The following is an 18,046-nucleotide window of genomic DNA, read 5'->3' on the forward strand; positions in this document are numbered from 1 at the left end:
TATGCTTTGCATACAACCAAATTATTCATCTTATCTTTAATTATATTTCTATTATCCATACAATTTCAAATTATGCATCCTAACTAGCCTTTTTCCAGTACTTGCATTTGTTGAAAATCTTTAAGGACTGAAAAAGTACTAATATAATACTCAAAAAATATTTGTAAGTAGTTGATCTCAAAAGCATGTGTGATTAAAGATTTACTGATTTATAGGTAAAAGTTTTCCTAGAATATAATATAGCTCCTATACATTTTAATGTAGAGTTATGTCAGAAAAATTCTACTTTCATTCCATAAAACATCTGATTTTTTTTCTTTAACTTTACCTGTGTAAAGTGAATTCCTTCACATCTTCACAGAATATCTGAAGCAGTTCGTCAGTAACAGTGTTGCATAGTCAAACAAATCTTGTACTTTAGCTGTCTCAGTTTCCAAGTGCTTAATGCTGTGGTTGGTAGTTGCTACTTTATCTGTGCATGATTCAAAAAATCACTCCTGTGGAATGCGTGTGTTCTTATATTTTGTTTTCTTACCTCAGTCAAAAAAGAGGATAAAGAAAAATCAAAATACAGATATTAATTAGGAATAAAGGTGGGGAAAAACCACTAAATCTTACTAAGGAAAGACATGTCAGCATGGAACAGTGATTATAAACTTGAAATTTAAAAAAGCATACCACAGGGAACTACTGAAAATTTCTTTCCTGTAAATATGCTAAAAGCTGAGGACTGTGCTATTGTGGGATGTGACCTACCATTTGAGCAGACAAATGCAGTTGAATAAAAATCTAGAAAGCTAAATAGCAGAAGCTTTGATTGCTCAGTAAGCAGTTGTGGGAACTGTGTATACTGCTTAGGTAAAACACGCTGAATTGATACTTGAACAGCAGAAGTTAAAACATCGTAATTGTTCCTTCTGGTTTCAAACCATATTTGTAAAGGGGGAGGTAAAAAACCTTTGTGCTCATGAAGATGTTTTCCCTTGTCCTCCCATCCCATCCTCCTTTTGCATTATTCCAGGTGCTTACTCTCCTTATTCACCCTTTTGCTGAGATGTAACGCATCTCTGTTATAGAACTAAATTTTGACATAGAGAAAAAAAGAGTTAGCTAAAGGTTGTAGGCCTTTGACTTTTCTGGACTATAATGACCCACCACAAAAGAAATGTAAATTCCTGAATGGATAGATTGATTAGAAATGGTAATTAAATACAGTATTTTGAAATACCTAACTTCTGTCTGTGGCTCAGCCTGTTCTTAAAGGGCTGCACCATGTGGAGAATTAAGGCTGTTGCAGATAATAAATGTCATCCTCCCAAATAAAGCTATAAAGAAGTGGGGGTTTACATCTGCAAGTTTTGGCTTCAGGTGGCAGTCATCTATAGACAGCTGTATTCAAGTCATAAGGTCAGCTTTGCTTTCGATTCCAAGATTGCTAAACTTGGCTAAATGTTGCTGTCTTCTACTGCTGCAATTCTCTGCCTTTCAATAGGCTATAACAGAAGGGACAAACTTAATTATTATTTTCTTTTTCTTCTAAAATAATTTTATTTCTAAAATAAGGAACTGGGTAGATGAATAATTAAACTGATGGGATAATAACTAACTTGAATTCCTTTTGCATACTGCTGTGATTCATATGTAAAATCCAGTCATCACAGTTTAAGCAGTTTTCTCTCTCGAAGGGAAGAGGTGTTAAAGAACAGTGGAACAGCTGTATCAGTGATTCAGCAAGGAAAAATGGTGCAATGCCTCTTGTGCTGCTGGTGGCTATGCCTTCTCAAAAGATATATAAAGATGGTGAGACCCTATAGCAATTTTATCCAATTTTGGCATATTTACAATGTATGGGCTAAGAAATTACTACATTTCTTCCTAATTTTTCCTGTTTCCACATTTTACATTTGGTAACATAGTCACTGAGATTGATTTAAAATGTGAAGTAATCTACCTGCTTGGTCTTTTAGGAGCAAGAGTGTCTGGAATTTCTGCTGTAAACCTCTGGGTAAGTTTGGATATAACACTAATTCCTGCGTTAGTTTCTCCATCTGATGGATACAGTCTTTAGAGGGAAACAATACATCTTTCAGGTCCTTCAAAAATGCTTCAAGAAATGATAGCACAGTATAAAGAAGCCCTGGATGGAAAAACAGGTAATATGGTATTTTATTGTCTAGATCATTAATTCAGCAACTCTAAGTTACACAAAACTATCATAGAAAATTGCTGAGAGTGCAGTTTTTGATGGGCTTGCATAGGGCATATGTCTAGGAGTCAGGATGTGCTGGCAAGTCTGCACTTGGGAGTTTATCTCCTCTGGGAGAGGTATTTATATATTAGATACATGGTAAAAACACTCTGCTACTTAGGGCCATTTATAACTCCATGTTGCAGCATTGAGACTAAATGCTGAATATACTAAATGGTTACTAACTCAGTGGCTCTCCATCTACCCAGCCCTCACGGGATTGCTATTCTAGGCTCTGGGGTGATGTCACCACTCCTACTTCACACAGTAATGCTGATGTGGTACAGTCCTGTGCCTTCAGCTGAAACTTAGTAGATGAAGCTTTCCTTAGGAATTCTTAACTTGTTCTAGTGAGTGTGGTTTTGCTACCTCTCCTACCACTAAAAGTGAAGAGGAGTCTGACATCCTTCATGCAAGGGCCATTCCTCTTCTTTTTTTTAAATGGGCCTAAGCTGTTATGGAACTGAGTGAAACACCTCGTGTTCCTGCTCCCTGCCTGAAAAACCCGGGGGAGATTGCAGAAGATCGTTGTTTCATTCACAGAGCAGAAAAGTAATCTTCTTTTCCCCAGAAAGAATGGACCTGTTGTGAGTCATTAAATTAGGAACTACAAAACCAGCACAGAAAACATCGGAAGTGTTGGGCAGCTGTATTAAGAAGCAGCTTCCAGCCTGCTCTACCCACAGCTCTTACTGTTCATGCTAATGTGACACAAGTGAGAGAAGGGATGGTGTGTTCTGACCTGAGCTCTTCCTTTCTGAACAGCAATGTTGGACTTGCCCTTCAGTCCAAACTTGATGAAATTCTGAAGTGTACAATGAAGGCTCCCAAGTTTGCTGTGCCCACTAATAATACCATGCAGTAACCATGCTTTTTCAGTATTGCTATGCTATATTCACCACAATGGCATCAAAGACCATGTGGCAGGACACACAATAAATACCCCCATTCTTACCCATACACTATACCTGAGAGCCAAATGATTGTGAACTCTTCAGACCCAAGAAGCTGTTTATCCAGTCATTTGAGAGAGAAGGGAAAGCAGTGCCAAAGCTGAACTCTAAAGAATCCACCTAAAATTTTAAGTTAACTGCCTATCATAGTTCCCTACAGATGCACAGCTTTTCCTGGGCTCCCAAAGCCACACTACTCACAACACGTAAGTTGAGAGAACCTATTTTTATTGTACAGAACAGGGAGGTTGAAGCTCTGCACTAATTGCAAACCAAGACTTAGAATCATCAGAGGAGCTATGACCAACTCCTGCATAAGGCTTACATAACTGGTGAGTCATGCAGTCTTACAAAAGAATCGGGAGAGAGGCTTTCATTATGTTGTTTGCCTAATCAGAAATATGAAAATAAAAGAACACAGCACTCAGTGGGTTACGTTTGGCTAACTGTAGGCTGAAATCTCTGCAGTTGCACTACGATAGAGACATTTCGTTGTTTGTGGTCCCAGCTTATATTAAACAGAGAGGATTTTTTTCATAAATCTTTGCCTCTGGGGCAGAGTTAAGGTTCTTTGGGAACCCTAGCTATGTGTTCCCAGACATTAATGTCTGGAAGCAGCATCCTGAGAGTAAAAATGAAGGTATATGCCTAGAGAGGATACTGGGAGTAAATGAAGAGACCCAAGGGCAGGGTAGGGTTTATGAGGATAAGCATGTGAAGAAGCGGTGGAGTGGAAGCAAAGCTTTTTAGGTTGACTGAAAAACAGTGTAGTGATGATTTCTCCTGTCTTACTAGTCTTCTTCCAAGCTGTCAGGCAGGTAGCTGAATGGGTAGTATTTCATCCAGCACTGTTGTTAGGCATGAGCTGAGATACCTGCAGCCCTTACAAGACAACTGGAGAATTTTGAGGTTCAAAGCTGGCTGAAGCTTTAATGTTCTGCAACAGTGCTCTTTACATTGGTCTGATTAACCCATCACTGCTTCCCATTTTCCTCCACTAGCCTTTTGTACTTCATGGGGCAAAAATTCGGGACTGTGTGGAGCTGTGGCCTCTTTGTCCCCACCTTATTCTCCTATAGGTCCATCTGGTTGCTCAATGCAAATACTCCTGTCTAACATCGTGTGGCTAGGCAGAGGAGCCAGTAGACATTTTTATCTGCCCCACAAAATACCTCCCAATACTTTCCTACCTGGAAAGAGAGCACAGCGCAATGTGGCACACGAAGAACAGGTACTGCTGCATGAACCATCAGGAAGGTCTATTTGCTCCTCTGTAAGTTGCCAGACTACCTTGAACAGGATGACTCTGCAGGATCCGTAGGGCTGGGGTTGGTACATATGGGTTGGTTTTCCGTTTTAGTATTTCTTTGCGGATGGGGGGTGTGGAATCCCCTTCATCAACCAGTGGGTGGGAAAAAGCAAATTATTGAAAACTAATTGACTCTGGGAAATAGTTAAGCTTTAAAATAGCTCGTCAGAATGTGTATTCCCGCCCCTATCCCTGAATACTTCAAAATCTGGCTGTTCTTGCTGCACTACACTAGCAGAGCCCCGGACTCTGTCCTTCAAGCCTCCTCCCCCTGGGAAGCTGTAGGGCCGGAGTCAGAGTCTGGGGAACTACAGCCTCCGTCCTGCAGCCCGGCCAAGCCCCTGGCACCGGGGCCGCACCAGCGGCGATTCCGCAGGCTGTGGGACGGGAAGGTGCCGGGGATCCCGAGCATTCCGCAGGCTGTGGGACGGGAAGGTGCCGGGGATCCCGAGCATTCCGCAGGCTGTGGGACGGGAAGGTGCCGGGGATCCCGAGCATTCCGCAGGCTGTGGGACGGGAAGGTGCCGGGGATCCCGAGCATTCCGCAGGCTGTGGGACGGGAAGGTGCCGGGGATCCCGGGCATTCCGGAGGCAGGGAAGTACAGAAGCTCTCGCCTAGGTCCCAGTATGCTTTTTCTTGCTACGGCAACGACGGGAAACATCAGCTGGACTCAGCAATCTTCAAATCATAGCCCTTTTCGTCTGAAAAAAGAGACGGTCGATTCAAAGGAGAGGGGTTTCGCAAGTGCGGTGTTCTTCGCTGACACCTGGCCCTTTCCCCGGCAGCCCGAGCCCCCGAGGCGGCCCGGCGGCCGCTGTGATGCCAACGAGCGCACGGCGCTGCCCCATTGAGTCCTTAAGCGCCGCTGATGGCCCGGGCGCGGCGCGGCCGCCCCTGCCCGGGGCCTTTGGCCCTCGGGGCTGCGCGCCCTGACCGGCGCTCGGCGCACTCGCCTGGCCGCGCCCAGCCGGGCCGGGCCGGGCCCGCGGAAGGGCCGCTGCCCCCTCACGCAGCGCGGTCACGGCCGCGGGGCGCCCGAGGCGGCCCGGCCGAGCCCGCGCCGCCGTCCATGGCGACCCGCCCGCCGTGCCTGTGGCTGTGCCTGGCCGGGCTGCTGAGCCTGCGGGCGGCGAACGCCCTGCCCCTGCGCCCCGACCCGCGGGACGCCGTGCTGGCGGAGGCCTTGCAGCGCCTGCGGGAGGTCTTCGACATCGAGGAGCTGCCGCCCGACGTGCTGCCCCGCAAGAAGCCGCCCCAGTTCATGGTGGATCTCTTCAACAAGGTGGCCGACGCCAACGGCATCACCCGCGCCCCGGGGCTGCTGCAGGGCGACGTGGTGCGCAGCTTCGAGGACCGAGGTGGGCGCGGGGCGGCGGGGCCGAGCCCGCGGTGAATCCCCGCGGAGCCCCGCGGCGGGCGGGCCGGGCCCGGCGGGGTCTGGCATTGTTCCTAAAGAAGGGTCTTTTCCAGTTCACGTGGACCACCACCACTTCTACTTCGACATCAGCGCGATGGAGAAGGGCGAGCAGATGCTGAAAGCCGAGTTCAGGGTCTTCAAGCTTAAGAGGACGCATCGGTCCAGAAGGTCCGACATGCAACACTTCTGCAAAGTAAGTGGGGAAATAGTTAAACACTTAATTCTGCTATCTTTGTTACTAATACTGAAAATAAGGAGTGCAACTACGTGCCACACGAACCTGCTGTGTTGTTATTTTTGTTTTGTCATCCTCACTTTTTCTTTACCTCCAGCATGCAAAGAAGTAATGCAAAGTTTTGACTTTGGCTTTACGCTCACCTTTGTGCTATGGCGGTGAGCTTTCCCTAAAGATACCAATCTCATACCTATCCCAAATGTACTTTTATGGGATTTGAGATGTTTCAAAATTCGAATTGAAATGTGTCTGCTGGAGCTGCTCCGAAAAATAGTAATAGCAGCCAGGGATTCATGGGAAAACAGGGCGGGCAAGGAAATTGAGTGTCTCTATTTCTCTGGCAAAGGGTTTTTGGACTTTTTCCAGACCTGAAGACAAGTATGTGGAGGAACAGAAGACTTTGATGGTATTAGGTGTTCAAAACAGGATAGGGATGGTTAGGATATTTTTCGATAGTATCTGTATCTGGTATCCTGCCTCTGAATACATCTAGAAGTAGATGTATGTAGCGATAACTGTTTTCCTCTTAAACTGTCCGAAATCTACTTTTTACCTCTTTTAGAATGACGGTACAGTTTTACAGGTGTGATGTAGCAGAAACCTGCATAATCTTCATCCTCCTAGTTTGCTGTAATAACAATCAAATTAATTTCTTCTTGCTTTTGTTGTATATTGCTGTTATTTAGGTGGAAGTGTATGAGCTCTTGGAGAGTGAAAATAAGCCACATAAAAAACACCTCATTGCATCAAGGTTATTGTCCCTCTACACGGAAGGCTGGGAAGTCTTCAACGTCACACAGACAGTAAGCAGAGAAATCTGACTTAATTTTTTTCCTTAAACTTTTGAGATGACACCTTATAACTCCAGCATAGCCATTAAGCTGGGTTTTGAGGTCAAATTAAATTCAAACAGAAGGACAGCAGCAGAGGGAGAAGCTTTCTCTCTACCCTTAGAAGTACACCTGGTTGCTACCTGAATTAAAGAAGTGTTTATGAGCTGCTAGGAGCACAAGCATGGTGAGAACTGAGTAACCCAAATCTAGTCGATGGAGGGACATCAGGCTTAGGCATTGGTTGCCTACTAAGAGTAGGTTTTCATTTCTCCTTTTTATTCTGGCAGCATTTCTGTAGAGCAGTTTTGCTTCAATGTTGTGTTTCCGGAGTTTATCATGGTTGGATTGCCTGTCATTCAACTTCCCCCATAGACTTCTGTATTTGTGAGCTTCAGGATTTGTTTTGTAGCTATCCATAAAGTGTAACAGGTGAATGCCTTTCTGTAGCAAAAGAACCCACACGTGGTTTAAAGCTGTACTCTGGGACAGTGTTTTTCATTGCCTATGCTTTATGATCAGACTGAACAGCGTGCTTGGATGATTGGTTGAGTTCCATTTTAAGTCATGATGTTCCTTCTAGAGAATGACCTGGCCTAATCGATCAGTGTGCAATTATAACAATTAGAGAAGTAAATTTGCTTGATTGTGAATTTCTTCAAATGCCATGTTTTTTTACATTTACGTAAGTCTTAATAGTATGAAAAGTCTGGAGACTTAATATTGCTGTGTTCAGATTGCTACGAAAAAAAATTTCTGCTGAAAGTCAAAGAGAGCTTATTTTAATATTAACTTCTACACTCAAGTGTTCACTGGTAAATTCTCTGAAATTAATGATCTTTCTGTAAATGTAGCTTTGGGGAATGCATATGCTATTTTGTATTTTTAAGTGTTGAATTACTGGTTTAAATATTCAAGCCAATGGAGTCTCTGCTATACTGTTATCTCAGTTCTATTATAATATATGTCCTTATGCTCTCATAGCCTGTTGCCTATTCTCTTTTCCTAATATAAACATTGCTTAATTATAATGCTGTAATTAGAATATTGAAACAATAATTTTTCTTTTCCCTATCTTCACCAGGTTTCCAAGTGGGTTGGAAACAGCAGCTCCAACCATGGCTTTTGGATAACTGCGACGCATGTTTCCAACCATGAAATGGAACACAACGTGGTTACATTTGCCAAGAGCCAGAGCGCTTTGCAGGAGAGCAGAAATGCTCTCCTTGTCCTCTTCACGAACAGTAACAAACGGAGGTCTCACAGCTTTGTACCCTCTGCTACAAGTAAGTGCTCTTTTAGAATATGAATTGCCTGTTCATCTTCTGTCACCTCCTGCTACCTCACGTAGACCTAACCTCAGTTATTTACTTGCAGTATTGAACAGGTTTGAAGTTCAGCTTTGTCAGTGATCGAAATTTGACTTGATAGTCCTTTCTAGTATGTCACCAGCATCCTAAATTGCCCCTCCCCTCACAAAAACTGTGTGTGCCAGAAATATTCATTAATCCTAAAGAGAATCCGGTTTATTTAGTTTGTAAAGGGGCGGAAGTTCTATTTTTAAAGTACTGCTTATATTATTTTTGTGGTGGTGAAAATTGCATGAAAATTTTATGTTAGGTTTATACTGAAAAAAGTCAGTGACCTGAAATGCTTTGTCAAAATTCTGGTAAAATATCTGTAAGTAGAGTCATTAAGTGTGATTTTAAGAGTGAAAGAAGTTGTTAAACAAGCAATTTGAACTTCTCTGTCCTTGTCTTGGTTTTTAAGCACCTATTTAACTTCAATGACTAATTAGCATTGTGACTAAAGGCTGCTTTCATCAAAGACAACGCCCTCGTGCCTTAAAATACAAAACAGTGTCTTACCTCTCCCACTGACTGGCCTTAGTGTAAAATCAGCTAAGGCTGGATTTTAGGCCCTGATAAATGCAAAGAGCTTGAAGGAGGGGCAAAAATCATGATGTTCTGGCTTTCCAGGCTTTTCTGGTAAACGGTTGTATTTGCATATTAGAAGTTAGGTAGGACAATATTCAGAAGTAGGTGGTGAAATGGATTAAAAATAAAATTTAAAAATTAAAAATTGGTCTGTTTATTTTTGTTTTCCAAATAAAAATTAATAGTGAAATCCTAGATCCAGTTCAATGAGCATCAAGCTCTGCACGGCATACTGTGTCAGGATTGAGAAATTTCTTAACAAAGAAACTCTCTAGACCTGCACGTTGTTAGTGGTCAATGACCATACAGATTGTTCTACACATCAGTGAGTGAAGCGATCCAGCTTGTGTACATGGATCTCCATGGATCCCAGGGTTTCTCAGAAGATACTTTAATAAAGCATCCTATTGTCAGTACACTTCATTCCTTAGCAGTGATCTGTAAACCTGGTGGTGGTATTTTTTAGAATCAAAAATTTGAAACATATATTTTTTACAATGTTACTTTGCACATTACCAGGTTTCAGCAAATTCTGCTTTGCAAGTGTATTGGTATAGCTCCTGGGAGAATACTGGAGAGAAAAAGGCTGTGATCTCCACCCTCTGTTAGCACTGCCCAGAATAATGTGTGTTGTAGGAGTGGCTGTATGAGGACAGTTTATACCATTCTGACTAGATTCAGCCCTGAAGAGGAACTGTGGAGTTCAGAATATTTGGTAGATCATTGTGGGGTTTTTTTCTATTTCTGCTGAACTGGGCCTTTTTCAGGAGCAAAATTTGACAGATTTGGAAGTATGGCTGAAAAGGCAATTGAATATACACACCTTCTGGTACATTCACAGGTTAGGTGCCATTTTAAAATCTGCTCTGAAGACTTTGATGTAGATTTACTTAAAATAGACTTTCATGCAGAATACTGTACTTTGTAAATAAACTTTGTTTGTGAAATATTAACATACAGCTTCCTTTCAGAATCAGAAACAAACCCTGCCAAATCTGATGCCTCACGTGTTTCTCAAGACACTGCTGTCGTGGAAAGCAGCAGTGCCAGCATGAGCAGGAGACCCCGAGCTGCCGCGGCCGCTGCTGCCAGAAGCCCATTAGCAGCATGTCACCGAAGGGAGCTCTATGTAGACTTCCATGCTATTGGCTGGTCAGGATGGATTATTTACCCAAGTGGATACAATGCATTTTATTGCAGAGGATCCTGCATCTTCCCTTTGGGGGAAAGTCTAAATGCAACAAACCATGCTACTGTTCAGTCCATTGTTTATACACTGAAATTGTCTCAAGATGTCAGCATGCCCTGCTGTGTGCCAGATGAATTGAAGTCCCTCAATCTTCTCTACTTTGATGACAAACAGAATGTCGTCCTTAAAAATTATAAAGACATGGTGGCAACAAGGTGTGGTTGTCATTAGCAAGACATTTTTTTTTCTCTGCACTTGGTGTCCACCTGGATTCAGCTCCCCATTTGCCACTGAAGATACCAAAGGAGATGGCATTTCAGTTTATGGGGCAGGAGAGACAGAAACTGGTCTGTGCTTCAAATCCTCCTCTCACCGTGGCTGTGGAAAGGTGGCTGGCTTGTGAAGCACTGCGGACTTCAAGACCTCCATGGAGAGCTCTTTGAGTGCCTGAAACCAAGAAACCTATTAAAATCAGGAACTTGCTATGTGAAGGAGTTGAAACACATTAAGTTGACTGTTCAAATTAAGGTCTTGTTCTGTATACCAAGGCTAAGAATTTCTAGTGATTTAACAGGCATGGCATCCTGCCTCAATCCAGCATGGGATGCAGGTGTCAGTAGCACAGCCTTAATCAGTGTTGGCTGCATGATCCAGTGGGGATGTGCAGTCTTACTTTGAGCTTTCAGGGTAAGTATTTGCCCAGAGCTAATTTCATAGGTTTCTACCACTTGTAGATCATGCATTACCAGGAAACGGACTTCTTCTCCTGAGTTTTATGCAGCTCTACCAAATGCAGAGAACTCCTCATAAGTCCCCATGGGACTTGCTAGCCAGTCTGAAGGAGCCCATAAGTCAGTATTTGTCTGGGAATCAGCATACTTGGCTTCTACAGGGCTGCAACTCTGTATGGTGAGGCCAGTGCCTGTCTCTGTAATGGCTGTCAGGTTGTGTGGCACCAGAGATTGCCTTTGTGTATTTGCTGTACTGTGGGATCCTAAGCTTGGGTCAGAATCCTCGTGGTTTAGCAAGAAGAAAGAAAACCATGAAGCTTTGGAGGCCCATGAGAATTTTAGACACTGGCCTGGTCTGGTGTCTGAGGTGAGTTTTACTAGAATGTACTTGCTGATTCCCTTCCCTTCTTTGAAGAAGAGGAGGACACAGGCTTAGATGGGGCCCCTTGAGATCTTTCAATCTTGCTACAGTTTCATGCAGGTAACCAGCCCATTGCCATTCCTCAGTCAATGCATTGAGGTGTATCTTAAGCCTGGTTGGTTTCTTGTCTCCATTAACCCTTGAAGGAGGCTGACCTCTCACAGAATGTGGCATCTCCCATGGCCAGAATCTTCATGGAGAATTTTTTTACTCCAATGAGACTTTAAAAAAAAATGCAATGTTTTTCTTTCTGTAAATACTGATGTCTATAATAAATTTATTTTATTTAAAACTTGGGGTATATTAAATTAATCTGTAATATAAAATGCTAATTTTAAAATAAATGTAATGTAACATTGGTATGGTTTGTATGTTGTATTTGAACCTTTCCTAGAGTCATGAATCAAATCATTTTCCAGAAGAGAGGACATTCCCAGTGGCTTCAGTGGGTACTGTATCAAATCCTCTGTGTGAAGGAGTATAACAGATAAGGAGAACAGACATGTTTCCCTTTGGTGAAGATCCAGTAGTTATTCCTCAAGTAAAAGCAAGTTATTCCTCAAGTAATCTTGATATATGGTTGCCCTGGTAAAGTGGAATGTAAATCTGGTAGTAGGGTGGTTCTAACTGCTGCATCAGCCACACCCAGCCATGGGATTCAGTGCCATTGCCAAAGGGACCTTGGGAAGCATAGAGGGCCGTAAAGGATCTCCCTTTAACTGTTTTATTTCCCAGGCTGCTCTTATGCACTTTTCCCTTTTCACTGCAGAAGTACCTGCAGTGTTTTAACGCTGTAGGAGCCACACCTTGAGAGTGGCAAGATGCATCTACAGTGAGAGTCTGGATGAGGTTGTTTCTGAATGGTGACTTCAGCTGATGTTTATCTTTGCTTCTTGTGGTAGAGGCCCTAAGAACTGAAGCCAGAAGTTTTTACTGGCAGCATTTGGAGTGGATTGGCAGAGGCAGGACCTGAGGATCTGTGTCCAACATTGCATCTTCTGTCCATGCATGACAAATGCTTCCAGCACCATCAGCTGTATATCAGCTTCATCCTTCACTGCTCAACCCATTGAGAACTGCCCATTGTTTTTCTAGGATATCTTGATGTATTTCTTCTTGTTTCAGATGCCAGGAAAAAGAAATTCTATTGAAAAGCAAGTATGATTAATAAATAAATGATGGGCACGCTGAATATTAGCTAACATAGTGCTGCCCTACAATTGGTGAAATATGCACAGGCAAGCTAGGAGCACTAGGTAGTTTTGCACACATTAAATTATTTTGTTTCTGCACCACTCAACTTAGTCTTATTATGCCCCATTAAACCCTGATAATTAAAACAAAATATATTGGAATTGTTTATCCTGGACTTTGTAAGGAAATGAGGTTCATAATAATGCCAAGGGAAAAAAATTTACACTACACCACAACTTGTAATTAGAATAACAATTAAGCACAAGTAGGCTCTTTATTTTTGTTGGCTTTTTTTTTTTTTTTTTCTTTAGAATAAAGGTGAATTTTCTTCTTATTCATTAATTGAAACATGTAAAAATTCCAAAATAAGAAGAAAATCTTGCTTATGGTACAGCTGATGGGTTACGCTCAGCACCATGACAAAGCATTAGGTCCAAGTTTGGAACTAAAGTGGTCCAGGCATGTGAGGTATGTGCAGTCACACTCTGCTCCTTAAGGTGTGGAGAGCACTAAGCCTTGTCCTGACAACACTGCAGTGTGGTCTGAGTGGGAGAGAGCCAACCATAAAGAGCACAAATTCACTAGAGTGGTCTCCTGTTTGCAGAAATATTTGTTTTAAGGGATTTCTGTGGTGCTCCTTTCACAAGGTATAGATGATGGGCAGGTGCTTCTTGACACTGGAGCAGGAGAAGGGATATGCTGGGGGTAAGGCAGGAACAGGTAAGGCAGAAGGGATGGGCTTGGGGAAATTGATCTGAGGTGGTTTCCTTTTTTTGGGCGGGTGGCGAGCTGGGGAGGAAGAGAAAACTTCTATGTGCCTGCCCTGAGGAAGCTGGCACACAGCTCTGCTGTAAGCTCTCTTCTATCCACTCTGCAGGTTTGAAAATGCTGTTTGGTATGAGGCAATCTTCTAGGAATGCTCGGTGTTTTTTCCAGACTGCCAAGGGTAATTAATATGGTTCCTGTTTTTCGTGTAGGAAATGGGGCAATTATTTGAAAGACTCAAGGAGGATAGTATTTATTCATAGTCCTGGAGCTTGTCTCCGGGAAAGAGGAGTGACTGGGTGTTTATGGTAAATTCCAGGGCTTTCCCACAGATACCATACCCTCCAGACTATCACCAGTCCCTTTCAGACTGCAAATGCGTTTATACGTGTGGGTTCATTCTTATGTACACTCACGTGCACATGCATTTATGGTCAGAGGCAGCTTCACTTCTGGTTCATCCCAAAGGAGGGTGCAACTTGCCCAGAACTGAGATGGAGTGCTTGGGCTAATGTGAGAACATTGCCACATCCAGAGGGTGCATTTCAATGGTTCTGTGCAAAAGTATGTCACACCTAGGCCATTTCTCTGCTGGCCTGGAGTGGAGCTCACCTCAAAGGAGAGTAGTTAGTAGGTGTGAATTTGCCTTACCTTTGGTGAATGAGACAATTGTGCATTAAAGCAGCCAGTAAAATGTTTTATTTCTTCCTATTTGGTTTATAGCTAGAAGCCATTCACAGAATAAGGGGGACTGCTAACTTTCTGTTGTAACAGAATGTGTGCAGCTTTAGATTTTTGCATATACTAACTGCCCTTATTCAGAGCTAGATCGTGGCCTGCCTTATTGTGGAAAACAAAAGTTGCAGATTTCCCCTGAGAAAATGACCTGATACTAAGAAGTGACTAAACTTTAACTGAAACCACGATTTGGTGATGCTGTAAATTCAGGCCTTGTGACACAAAGCGGCATTATGGCATGGTTCAGATCTGCTCACAGAAACTGCTTGATTAACCAAGCTTGGTTAGAAGACTTATTTTATCCGAGAAGGAGCACCTTTGTATGATATCTTCACTAAAAACCGAGATAATCCCCCTGAAAACCAGTGGGTTTTGCCTCATCCTGGCATAGACCCTGCCTGTGCTAAGCATAGGTTTGGTAAAGGCACAGCTCCAGGCAGAGAGTGGCAGTGAGGAAGTCTGACAGACTAATCTTGTGTGCCACTAGAGTTGCCACAAGGTGCCTTCTTGTTTTCCTTTGAAAAGGAAGGCAAGGGTGAATTATGGGCTGTTCATAGGGCGTTCACAGGGTCCTGGCCAGCTCTGAAGGGAAACATACAGAACTAAGGGAATTATGTGGAAGGCAGTGGTGAAGGTCTGTGTGTACCTACATGAAGCTTTTTCCAACCTGGATTGAATGAGCATAACACTTGCCAGGACATAAACAAGACAAGAACTCATGGGATCAGGCCTGGCATACTGAATGACTTCTCGGTGGTATGTAATTTAAGCTAATATCCCTTTCTGTCTCATGCACTTCTTTGCCATGTCATGAAATTTCTATCCAATGCAATTGATTGCTTAGCCCTTGTCTAGGCTCTGATTAGAGACTTTCCTCTCTGATGTTGCATGTTCCTTTATCCAACGGTCATATAATTTCTGTCAACAACAGCTCTCAAATGAGAAGAAAATAAATACCAGTATATGCATACCAGTATATGAAGTCTCCATTAAAGGCAGAGGGAAGAGAGAGAAGGAAGGCTTACTATAAATGGGACCAGGAATGTAGAAGCTCAATTACCAGAATTCATTTTCTTTTACATGTTAAACCTGTTGTAGCTGCTGTAACTAGCACATGCAGTTGGGTCTAATTGCTGCTTTCCAGCTTGACCTAATTGACGCTCTGATTTGCAGTCACCTTACCTCTATGAGTCCATGTTTCATTACATTTTACCCTAGCTCCTGAAATCCTAAAATTCCCGTGGGTAAAAGTAGACTACAGCAATCCAGAGCTTTTGTGTATGAACTGACAATTCTTTCTCCCCTGTAAATTTCTTCATCTACTCATAGGCAGTGGAAAAACAGTAGGTTGACAAAGAAGTTTATTAATTACCCCCAAATACTCCTTATTTAGGCCGACATAACTCCTTATAACTCACTGGGAGTTTTACTTAAACTCTGACTGAAAACTGCAGTGATATAAAAGCTTAGAGATAATTTCATAACATAATTGGGGTGTTTATATTACAGGACTATGTTATTCTCAGTCCCTGCTCATAATTGCAGAGAAAGAGTTCTCTGATGAAGAATGTGTCAGTATTTTCCATGGAAAATTATTTGAAGAAAAGCTTTTGAAATACGCAAACATCATGGTTTTAGCTTTAAATAAGCAATTCAGTCATCATTAAAAAAAAACCCTCTAATGTCTCCTGCAGCTTTGATTTCAAACACGTCACATTCTTCATTAAAGCAATCATTGTTAAAACAGAGGGACATAAAGCAACATAGGATTTATTCCTTCATTAAACTGATGATCCGTATATGAAGCCAATTAACATTATGAGTCTGGTGAACATCAAGTGTAAAGAGGTTACAGAAAATTAAAAGCAGTCACCTTGGTCTTTAGATAAAGAAAGAACACTTTTACATTATAAATTATAAGAGTGTCCAAGCGGGACAAATCGGCAAATTTGGTTAATTGGAAAATACATTTTACTGCACATGAATTAGGGTAAAATAACCTTTTAGCTGCTAGCCTTTTTCTGTGGTCAGGTATTGAGAATCACGGGAAAGGAAGCATTTGGACATGGAGAGACAAGAGAGCCATTTCATCAAACTGAGCTGTTCCTTGAGTTTTACGAATCATCCCCTCAAAGCTCAGTGTTTTCAAGGAAAACATCCATTCAGTGATTTTGCTCAGCAGTTCGGCCCTAGGTTTTGTTTTCATGGGTGAAATATAAGAAGAGGTGTGTTTGTGTGTGCAGCACAGGAACAGTTCTGCTGTAAGACAGACGTGATCAGCAAAGTGTCTATCCTGAATTATACATATTTGGACTTTTTCTTGCAGACCTAGTAACTAATATTGATATTACAATAATCACAGCAATAACAACAGTAATAATAATAGTAATGAAAATTAAGTTTATGAAGGAGACTTAAAGAACTTTACATTAAAAGGTAATTTTTTTTTCCTGAAATATTGTAGCTCTGTATGCTATTTCATTCTGGTTTTTAGTGCTTGCCTTTGGTAGCTAGACCAGAGGAACTACCAGAGAAATACTAGACATGATCCCAAACAACTTACTGCATATTTTTTTCCACTGTAGTCCCAGACTGGCAGGAAAGCATCTGCAGCAGAGGGACACGGAGGGACCCAGGAGCAGCTCTGCCGGCAGCCTTTCCCCGGGGAGGGCCGGGCGGAGCGGGGCCGGGGCGCGGAGCGGGGCCGGGGCGCGGAGCTGCGGGCGCTCTCCGTGGTGCTGAAGCGCCGCCGCCCCGGGGTTCCGAGAGCAGCACCCAGGACTCCTCAGCGTTAACTTTTAATTATGTCAGCCCCGCGTTTCGAGCATTAAAATTAAACAGACACTGAGCTGGCGAGGGGTGGGGGATTATATATTGCTTAGTTATCTCCTTGTTTTGCAGCTGCTGGTCCTTGGGAGAAAGTTGAGTCTCGACCGGCTCAGGGTTCTTTTGCTTCTATTTAAAAAGCAACGACTTGGAGCACTTCCCCGTGCTCCATTCCGCCTTCTCCTCCTCCTGTAATACGCTGAACTTGCAGGCTTCAAACTGCTGGGGAAAGTGCGTCTTGGAGCCAAAACAGCAATGCAGCCCCCTGACTAGAGCAAGGCCTGAGAGCACCATAATGAAGTTATTATTATTTTATTAGGGGTTCTTATGATAAAACACTATCTCACTCATCTCTTCCCGACGTCAGAGAAAAAGGAAAAGGCACATCTGTCTCTGTGCAAAGGGATCCTACAGTACGGGCCCTGTGTGGATTTTAAAGCTCAAAAGGGAGAGACTGGCAGGAGAGATGCAGGCAGCACCTCTGGGTTATGGCCTTCCTTTTAAGGTTACTTGACCCAAAGCTTGTGCTACTATTTTATCAAGTGCAGTCAGATTCAGAGCATCGGTCTTTGATCTTGCATGGTGCTGTAAAAGCCATCTCAATTTGTAGTATACTTTACTGCTCAGGGACTTGCCTGGATGATGAGCGAATGTCTGTTGTCAAACAAAGATATTCCTAAAAGTGTGTGTGTAGACATATAAACATATATAAAACACCTGAAGACAGCCTTCTACATCTGTTACTGCTAGGCTAAAATTATAAGTGAATGGATAAGATAGGATCAGATCAAATCAATTTGTATCTCAAGTAAAATTATTTTTTGCCTTGCTTTGCTAAAATAATGTTTCACAGGATGGAAACATAACTGCAACTTGAATATACATTAGGGGAATTTCTACATCTATGCCTAATGTAAAAGACAGAGCAGGTGATATTTCTAAGGCTTATTAGTGTTTATTTAATGAGATCATATGTACTGAATCAACTTTCCAAAGACATCATCTCTTCAATATCACTATTTCTGCACCTGTATTGCCTGTATCCATCTCCTTTGCTCTGGTATGAATGTGCTGTCTTTTAAACTCCCATCAGATCTAAGAGAGCCTGTGTAGATTTGCTCGCCCTTCCTGCACAGAACATTACAATCTTTATAAAATATTAAATTTGTGTAGTCTGCTGGAGAAGCAATTGTTCCAAAATAAAATCAGCAGTCTAGACGAAACATAGACACCAGAACTTATCAACAGTTGT

The 18,046-nt window shown here is 42.6% G+C and overlaps 1 protein-coding gene across 1 annotated transcript; it reads left to right on the forward strand.

The window, feature by feature from the left end:
• Positions 1–5,580: 5,580 nt before the first annotated feature.
• On the forward strand, positions 5,581–11,522 carry LOC128791565 (bone morphogenetic protein 7-like). Its single transcript, XM_053949309.1, has 5 exons — positions 5,581–5,869; positions 5,982–6,121; positions 6,850–6,966; positions 8,078–8,279; positions 9,902–11,522. The coding sequence occupies exons 1-5, from the start codon at positions 5,581–5,583 to the stop codon at positions 10,348–10,350; spliced, it is 1,197 nt and encodes a 398-aa protein (XP_053805284.1). The 3' UTR covers positions 10,351–11,522.
• The last annotated feature ends 6,524 nt before the right edge of the window (positions 11,523–18,046 follow it).

The sequence above is a fragment of the Vidua chalybeata genome, chromosome 8, assembly GCF_026979565.1.
Source record: "Vidua chalybeata isolate OUT-0048 chromosome 8, bVidCha1 merged haplotype, whole genome shotgun sequence".
NCBI classification, from domain to species: Eukaryota; Metazoa; Chordata; class Aves; order Passeriformes; family Viduidae; genus Vidua; species Vidua chalybeata.

Bases quoted from the DNA above. Each gene is read 5' to 3' on its own strand.
- LOC128791565 (XM_053949309.1), top strand. From the start codon at position 5,581: ATGGCGACCCGCCCGCCGTGCCTGTGGCTGTGCCTGGCCGGGCTGCTG. The intron at 5,870-5,981 runs GTGGGCGCGGGG...GGTCTTTTCCAG, and splicing joins GCGCAGCTTCGAGGACCGAG to TTCACGTGGACCACCACCAC. The intron at 8,280-9,901 runs GTAAGTGCTCTT...GCTTCCTTTCAG, and splicing joins CTTTGTACCCTCTGCTACAA to AATCAGAAACAAACCCTGCC.